This window comes from Grus americana, chromosome 29, assembly GCF_028858705.1.
Source record: "Grus americana isolate bGruAme1 chromosome 29, bGruAme1.mat, whole genome shotgun sequence".
In the NCBI taxonomy this organism is placed as follows: domain Eukaryota; kingdom Metazoa; phylum Chordata; class Aves; order Gruiformes; family Gruidae; genus Grus; species Grus americana.
In genome coordinates, this window is record NC_072880.1 from 229391 (window position 1) to 238125 (window position 8735).

At 43.1% G+C, this 8735-nt stretch overlaps 1 protein-coding gene across 1 annotated transcript; it reads left to right on the top strand.

Moving 5' to 3' along the window:
- The first annotated feature begins 28 nt into the window (after positions 1-28).
- On the top strand, positions 29-7868 carry RIT1 (Ras like without CAAX 1). Its single transcript, XM_054806076.1, has 6 exons — positions 29-152; positions 233-360; positions 892-948; positions 2704-2777; positions 3264-3455; positions 4553-7868. Exons 2-6 carry the CDS (start codon positions 261-263, stop codon positions 4781-4783), a joined length of 654 nt encoding a protein of 217 aa, XP_054662051.1. The 5' UTR covers positions 29-152; positions 233-260; the 3' UTR covers positions 4784-7868.
- The last annotated feature ends 867 nt before the right edge of the window (positions 7869-8735 follow it).

Here is an 8735-nt window from a genome sequence, read left to right on the forward strand (position 1 = left end):
CCGGGCCGCCGTCCGCTCTCCGCCCCCTCAGCGCGGGCCGGGCGGGGGCGTGGCCGGCCGCTCGCTGGCGGTGGAGGAGCCGCCGCCATTTTGGTGTCGCCGCCTCGGCTGGGAGCAGCGGCCGGTCGGATGCGGTGCGGGGCAGCCTGACGGTGAGGAGGAAGGGGGTGGCGGCGGTGGGGCAGGGCCGGGCGAGGGGCTCCCGGTGCTCACGCTCTTTCCTCCTCTTCAGCGGCGGCGGCTTCTTCAGCTCTGAGGAGATGGATTCTGGAGCCCGCCCGGGCGGCGGCAGCAGCGCTCCGGGGCAGTCCCGCGAGTACAAGCTAGTGATGCTGGGCGCCGGTGGCGTCGGCAAGAGCGGTGCGTACGGCTGCTCCGGATGGGACCGCGGGGCCGGTCCGCCGCCGGAGGGGGAACGGTGGCCCTGAAGACCCTCCGTCCTGCCGTGGGTGGGGCCGCCGCCTTCCCCTCAGCTGCGCGGAGCTCCACAGGGAGCGCGGGTGGCGGGAGCGCCGGCGGGCTCGGCCGGGCGGCTGCGGGGGGACGTGTTGCTGGAAGAAAACAGCCGTGGTTTGGGCGCTGCTACCCCCCTTCCCCCCCCCCCCCCCCCGGGGTGTCTCGGAGCGCAGTGTCTCATCCTCGTCCGCGTTTTGGCTGTGCCCAGCTTTTTTCTTAAACTCGGAGCGCTTTGTTGAGGACAAGGGCGTAGGTCTGTTTCTGAGTTATTTAAACTGTTTCATCTACCATATTTCTTTCAAGTCTTGCACTGAGTGTGCTTTTATCTTTTAGCTGTTAGTGAAATAATGTGTTTGAGCGTGTTGTGAACTGAATGCTGAAGCTGCAGGTGTTTACCGAGACTTGTGCAATTGTGTCTCTGATTTTTGTTTCCAGCCATGACCATGCAGTTCATCAGTCACCGGTTTCCAGAGGATCATGATCCCACAATTGGTAAGAAAAATCTCTCTTTTCTCTTTGCTGTTCACTCCTCTTAGCAGGTTAAGGTATTGTGGAGTCCATTGCTTTAAAGTACTCAAAGCTATAAATTTGCCCATAAATTGAGGATCCTAGTCCCTTAGATTACTCATTTAAAGGTATTAGGAGTTCTGAGACCTCTGTGAGGACTGGGACACGTCCTGAGCTTTAGATCTTTAATGGTTTTCCTATCGCGTATATTCAGGCCACGCATTATCTATTCGTATGTTAGCGGACAAGGATGATAAACTGCTGATAAGTGAGTATTAGTTGTCTATTCAAAAAATCTAGTCTCCATGCTGTAGATCAGCTCTCTGCTATTAATTTGTCAGGCCAAATTGTGCTCTGTGTTTTAGAATTTGGGAGGGATGAAAGTGCTTAACAACTTAGTGTATTGCTGTATGACTTTTGCAGCATCTCTAAGAGAAACCTTAACCAACAGTTACACTGTGGGAAACCAACAGTTACAAAGTGGGAAAAAGAGCCAGCTTCTTGTTGAAAGGGGACTGTTGTAGTGTGACAGTGCTGATTTAGAGAGGCAGAATGTTTATTGGTTTACTTTTAAGAAAATGGCAGTTGGTGGCCAATTCTTCTCTTCAATCGCGGGTATTTTCTTTCTTTGAGAAAAATGTAATGCTCTTACTCTGTGCTTTCCACTGAGGTGTCCAAAATGAACTTATTGGATGTGGTCTCATGTCTGTCAGAAATAACATGTACAATGGCATGATTTTAGCAAATGGTTGGGAGGATACTAAATCGTAGAATCCCAGACTGGTTTGGATTGGAAAGGACCTCAAAGCCCATCCAGTTCCACCCCCCTGCCATGGGCAGGGACACCCTCCACTAGCCCAGGTTGCCCAAAGCCCCATCCAACCTGGCCTTGAACACTGCCAGGGAGCCAGGGGCAGCCACAGCTTCTCTGGGCAACCTGTGCCAGGGCCTCACCACCCTCACAGGGAAGAATTTCTTCCTCATACCTAATGTAAATCTCCCCTCCTTCAGCTTAGGCCCTTCCCCCTTGTCCTGTCACTCCCTGCCCTTGTCACCAGTCCCTCTCCAGCTTTCCTGGAGCCCCTTTAGGGACTGGAGGGTGCTCTGAGGTCTCCCTGGAGCCTTCAGTTCTCCAGGCTGAACAAGCCCAACTCTCTCAGCCTGTCCTCATAGCAGAGGTGCTCCAGCCCTCTGATTATCTCCATGGCCTCCTCTGGACTCACTCCAGCAGCTCCATGTCCTTCTTGTATTGGGGCCCCCAGAGCTGGATGCAGTACTGCAGGGAGGTCTCACCAGAGCGGAGTAGAGGGGCAGAATCCCCTCCCTCGACCTGCTGGTCACGCTGCTGGGGATGCAGCCCAGGACACGGGTGGCTTTCTGGGCTGCCAGCGCACATTGCTGGGTCATGCTGAGCTTCTCATCCCTCAACACCCCCAAGTCCTTCTCCTCAGGGCTGCTCTCCATCCATTCTCCGCCCAGCCTGTAGTTGTGCTGGGATTGCCCTGACCTGTGTGCAGGACCTTGCACTTGGCCTTGTTGAACTTCATGAATTCACCATGAAATTCTGTCGACACCAGAACAATTAAAAATTTAATTTGTTGTTAAATGAAGATCAGTCTAGTATAGTAATAGTACCAGATTAGATGCTCCTAGTGTAACATTCTTTTTGTGAATTGATGACTAATGAGTATTGCAGTTGTATTCTAATTTTCTTCTTTCTGATATGCCGTGAATTCACAGAGGATGCTTATAAAATACGAATACGCATTGATGATGAACCTGCCAATCTGGATATTTTGGACACAGCAGGACAGGTATGTGAGTAATAATAAGTGAATTGCGAGGGTGTTAAGTAGTCTGTAATGGTCAGATGCAGAGAAAGAAGTCCTATGAAAGTTTGCCTTTCTTTTCTTCCAAATTGTTTTTTGAGCTCTTTTACTTCTAAGCGTCATGTTGCTTATAGCATCTGTATCATACTACCTATATGTAGGCAGCTCAGATGGTACTCTGGTTTCATGCAGTGCTTTCTCTGTTGCACCTTGCTGTTCATGATCAACAAGCAGTACATACTGGCTGATAAATGATACGGTGGTATGATTTCTATAGGGAGTGAAACTTGGTGTTAATCCCAAACATATGTAATATCTTGTCCTATATATAATGGGACAAGAAGATGGATGACCAGCTTGTTTACAGAGTTCCTCTGCAGCTGTTTTTGGAATGCATATTTTGTTTCCCATTCTGAGCAAGTTAGAAAGTCATTGTATTTGTACAATTGAAATGTAATTGTCTGTTTCTAGGCAGAGTTTACGGCCATGAGAGACCAGTACATGAGGGCTGGCGAGGGATTTATCATCTGTTATTCAATCACAGACCGACGCAGTTTCCACGAAGTGCGTGAGTTCAAACAGCTAATATATCGTGTTCGACGCACTGATGATACTCCTGTGGTCCTGGTGGGAAATAAATCTGATCTGACACAGCTACGGCAGGTAAATGGCACAAAAGAGGCCTACAATTGCAAGCTATTTCTGTTGTAAAATGCAGTAATACAAGAGGTTATACTCTTAATTTTTTTGCATGTGTACTATATAATAAGTTGAACAGTAGAGAAGTACTTGTTTAACCCGGAACGTATTGAATAACCAAATGTGTATAGCAATCACAAAAGTAAAGAGTAAAATTTTCAAGTTGATGCTTTTGGGTTTCAACTGCTCTTGGGCTTTCCCTTTTTTTTTTTTTTTTTTTTTTTTTTTTTAATTCGTGAAAGGAGATAGTGTTACTAGAGATTTAACATTCTGTAAACCACTTGCAGATACTAGTACAAATTGCAAATGCAAGTGTGCTAAGAAAAGACATGTCATAATGGAGAGCTTGAAGAAGAATGGAGAGAAAGGAAAATTACTGTCAGCTTAAGAAAAGCATAACTACCATCTGTGGGAAAACAGTTTTAAGCAGAGCTTCACTCAAAGGAAACATTCTTTGGAAAACAAGTTTCCAGAGGTTCTGTTTGTACACCTGGAATTAGATGAATTTTCAGTGTGTGTTGTAGCAGTAAAATTGTGGTAGCTATGGGAGAGCACCCATGCTAAGAGATGTGAAGTAAAGGATGAGGAGTGGGTGTTGTTTTTATGTGGCCAGTCAGTTTTTGCTTTGGTTTTGGTTTGGTGTGGGTTTTGTTTGGAAAGGTTTTGCTTGGTTCTGGGGAGTAGTTTTACCTTTAGTTATAAAAGATTTTGACCAGGAGAAGGAAATACCTTTTGTTTACCAAACTGACAAATGCTTGTGTTAGGGCTTGAGGGCCGCTCATGTTAGGTGACATCGAGATTAAGCTCCAAGAAAAGAATATTCTTTCGAAGGATTTTGTTGTTTCATGAATGACCAGAGAGTTTCTTGCAGATGATTGCTGTACTAGAGAAGTGATGGGTGAAAGAGAAAGAAAAACAGGTTTGTAGAGATCAGTGGAAATGAGCTGTTCTGGAACTGGGAGCGTGCCTGCACAGTTACAGAGCAAGCAGAACAAGCAATGGTAAAGAAATAAACTTTCTGGTTTTGGCTTTCTTGACAAGTGTGATTTTTTTTTTTTCAGGTTTCCAAAGAAGAAGGCTCTGCTCTAGCACGAGAATTCAACTGCCCTTTTTTTGAAACTTCAGCTGCATACCGTTATTATATTGATGATGTATTTCATGCTCTTGTGCGAGAAATCCGCAGGAAAGAAAAAGAAGCAATAATGGCAATGGAAAAAAAATCAAAACCTAAAAGCAGCGTGTGGAAAAGACTGAAGTCACCATTTAGAAGGAAGAAGGATTCAGTCACTTGAGCAGAGAGAATTCCTCTGCAAAATCAAACAAAACCTGTGAACAGCCATTTGTAACCAAAGGGTTTAATGACAACACCTTGACAGCATGTTTTAAACCTGATGGGAATTTTATGAGGGAATGCATAACTTTTACCAATTATTTTTGTTTAGAATGGTATTCCCTTAATTTTGGATATTTAACTTAAGACACAGTAACAGTTGTACTTTTGTTTGTTGTCTTTTTTTTTCTTTTTACTGGATCCAGCAAATGTTGCTTGTATGTCGTTGGTTACAAATGCTGATAGGTTTATGCCCCTGCACTTTTGAATGTTTGTCTTCAGTCACTGCGTACTGGAAGCTGAATTGTGTAAAATATTGCTGAAGTCTACCCAACCTAACTTAACTTTTTTTCCCTAGTTGTTTGCACAAGAAAATGTTGCTGCTCTCTGGAGCAGTAACCCACATCACAAGAGGTGGCTTGTCAAGGTCGTGCTGAAAAGTGGTTTACAAAGCATATGTCATGACTAGCAGCCTTGGCCGTGTACAGATGTCATTGAACAGAGCTATGCTAGAGGTCTTGTGTTCTCATCGAATAGATTTTTTCCAGCAAAAGTAATGGTGGAATACTTGTACAAGTTTATCTGAATTATCAGTTAATCAGCAGTGTTGTAGGTGGGATTCTAAACAAGTCAGAAAAAGCAAATTATGGTTCCGATGGCAGCTATAACTTGGCAACAGTGCATGAATATGTAGCATTTTCCTACTGTATATAGCATTTACTGTGTTGTCATAGCACATGTAAGGATGCTGTAGATGCTGTAGAAACCACAGCTTTGAGTTTTCCGACTTGCTTGTTAAAAATTACGGCTGTAATGGTGCACTGGCTTATTTATTTACATTCAGTTTTATGTTCTTGTCTTAAAGGAGCCAGTATCTTTGTGAAGTAGAAGTCTCTAATGTAGTAATTTCAAATTATTCTATGATAACTACGTTGTAGAGAACATGACTGATACTGAGGTATCTGGGCCAAGATTTTATATCCCTAATACTGCTAAGATTCTTCCAGTGCAGTCTTAAAAGTTGCCAGTGCAGTGGAAGGAAGCAATTAGCTGGGTACAGCAACAGTCCCAACAGATACTCACACCCCTGACCTTACATACGCAGGTGGTCCAGGCAGTGCAGGTATAGGTCATCTTATGCTCAGTAAAGAACAATTTGGTTAAAAAAGTTCTTTTGAGGCAGACTCTCTGTGTGTAGAGATATTCTTTGCTTTCAAACTGATTTACATACACATCAGTTAGAGAATTTAAATCCAGCAGAGACACACGAATGTCTGGTGTTCCTCTTGGTTTTGTGGTTTGTTTTTTTTTTAGTAATAGAACAAGTCATAGTTGGGTAACTTAGACATGGTTAAAATAAGTTTCTCAGAGAACTAAGTGCCTAGAATCTTTCAGTTTAAGAGTGAAAGAGCTTAGTAGACTAAGTGTAGCATAGCTTCTATTTTTCTTCGATCATCTGTGTCAGTAACTATGTTAATCTTACTGATCAAAAATCAGATCCATGATGTCAGCCTTCGTGTGCTGCATGTGATAGTGCAGTCAAAACTGAAAATTCATATGTAAAAGGATTAGTACAAGAAGTGAGGATAGCAAATATATAAACTTAAGCTTTTTTTCTTGCTAAACTCCGTATTGCTTAAGATACAACTGGAAATTCTGTGCCTATTGGTTTTAAGAGTATTTGTAAGATTTAAAAAAAAAAACCTGTAACGAGAAATTTGGAGCAAGGTTACATCCTTTTATTTTGTTTGTGGCTGAACTAAACATTTAAACTGATTTCTCTTTCTTATTTCCACTGCTCCAGTGTTACACTACACTGGTAATAATCACACGTGTGGTGTTTGACAAAGGCTGAGAATAATTCAGATTGTTTAGAATTTAAGACCTCTTTTACGTTAATGGTGTGAGCAGTTCTGTGTGTCTTTTCAGTAGTTACTGGTTTAGGACTGAAAGCCCTCGTAATCATTCATGGTTGGATGAAATGCTGTCTGTAGCTCAGATCAAAATCCTAGGAAAACCATCTAGCAGAAGATTTCAGGAGAAGGAGACAGCAACAGCTAAGAAGTTGCTCTGAAAGCAGTTGCTGATTCTGTCATAAAAATTATTTCAGACCAGTTTTCTGGTAATGCTGAGCAGGGGCCTTACGGTGATTACAAGTTTTCCCTGTGCTTTTCCTTGATACAGGAAGTTAACAGAAAATGTTAGTCAGCTTCCTACGTTCAAAGTTTTCAGATAATCTGTAAGGGTAACCTGTCAGCAGTGCTGAAAGCTGTACAGGACTATTTTCATCTTAAATAAGTGATATCTGTGCCTTATGTGATTCCTTCAATGCAATGTGTGTGTTTACTAATGCCTTTGTGAGCCTGTTGCTTATAGAATTATTACATCAGAACAGCAGCAAGCACTTTTTTTTACACAGTGTTATTCAAAAAGAGTTTTATTTTTGTCATGTATGAATTTGTACACAGAATTATTGTTTTATTTGACACAATATATAATTTTTAATACAAATATTTGCATTTGATGTTTTAATCTGTGGTGTCTAGCATGATGGGTAGAAGGCCATTCAGCCTGAAAGTGCTGAAAAAGGAGAGCTCATGGTGTGTCTGTAAATTATTTTGGAAAAGGCTTATCTTGCTCAAAAAAAAGAGTTGGTATGTTACATTTAAGTGGTGCAAAGCCTAAATATTCTGTGATGTGAGTCTGGTGCTAAATTGTTTAAGTATGATCTGGACATTTTGCAAGTGCATTACTGTACCTGTGTATGCTCTGCCTAAAGCGTGTTGACTTTCCGAGTTTTAGTTACACGTGGGGCAAGGGCAGCTGCATGAGGTAAGTGTCTAAATCTTTGCCCAGATCCTTGAGTATTGGGGCCAAAGAAATCCCTCTGCACTTGCCACTGCCTCGGTTGCTCTCCACATTGGTGGTTTGCATTTTCTTACTTTGTACTGGGTTTAGATTCCTTTGGGCTTTGGTATAGTTGTTTTTTCTTCCTTTAAGGTATTTATGCTGTAGCCAAATTTGCAATATAATTCTTGCTTTATGACTATCAAAAGGCTGCTGTCATCACTTGGGTTGGGTTAGGATCTCCCCTTGTAGAATCGGGTGAATGATGATCTAGTGGTAGAGGTGCAGAATGTTTTCGCTTTCGCAGACAGCGTAAACATCTCCCAGTGCATTCCCTAGGTACCACAGAATCCCAGACTGGTTTGGGCTGGAAGGGACCTCAAAGCCCATCCAGTTACACCCCCTGCCACGGGCAGTGACACCCTCCACCAGACCAGGTTGCCCAAAGCTCCATCTCTTGTAACCGTGTCTTGTAAGAATCATCTTGGCGGCAGTAACTCAGGTCTGCATTTTCTGGTCTGGAGAGACACGCTTAAATTGTAGTGGTTATGGCAATAATGTCCCTAATCGAGTTTATATCTGGTTTGTTGTCTAAACAGATGAGTTGGCAGATAAATCTTCCCCTGGTTGAAAGCCTGATGCATGTTACCCACTTCTGCTTTTGTGGGAAAGCCCTTGGACTATAATTTGGACTAAATGCAAGATTCTTGGAAGGTTAACTCTGACATATTTCTTTTCAACATGTCCAGTTGACAGCTGTGAATCCCAAGTGGCGTGCAGGTGTCATGGTTGTTTATTGTCTTCAGGTGACAGAGTATCTGTCCATCACCAGCTGATGATCAGGAGTGATTTAAAGCACACTTTGGAAGCTGCTCGTTGTCCAAGAACCTTTGAAAAGCTAGAAATTAATGAAAATTTGGTAGACCTGCAAGGCGTTTTCAGCAACTTCAAGTGACTTCAGGATATTTTCTAAGTAGTGGTAATACAACCGTGACAGCTTTCGTAGTGTTATTTTTGTCCTGTGTGCAGCTTTCATCCAGCCATTTAATAGTCCAGCTCCTTCCTAA

Excerpts from the sequence above, each read along its gene's own strand:
- RIT1 (XM_054806076.1), top strand. The coding sequence starts at position 261 with ATGGATTCTGGAGCCCGCCCGGGCGGCGGCAGCAGCGCTCCGGGGCAG. Across the intron at positions 361-891 it reads CGGTGGCGTCGGCAAGAGCG|CCATGACCATGCAGTTCATC; the intron begins GTGCGTACGGCT and ends TTTTGTTTCCAG. Across the intron at positions 3,456-4,552 it reads ATCTGACACAGCTACGGCAG|GTTTCCAAAGAAGAAGGCTC; the intron begins GTAAATGGCACA and ends TTTTTTTTTCAG.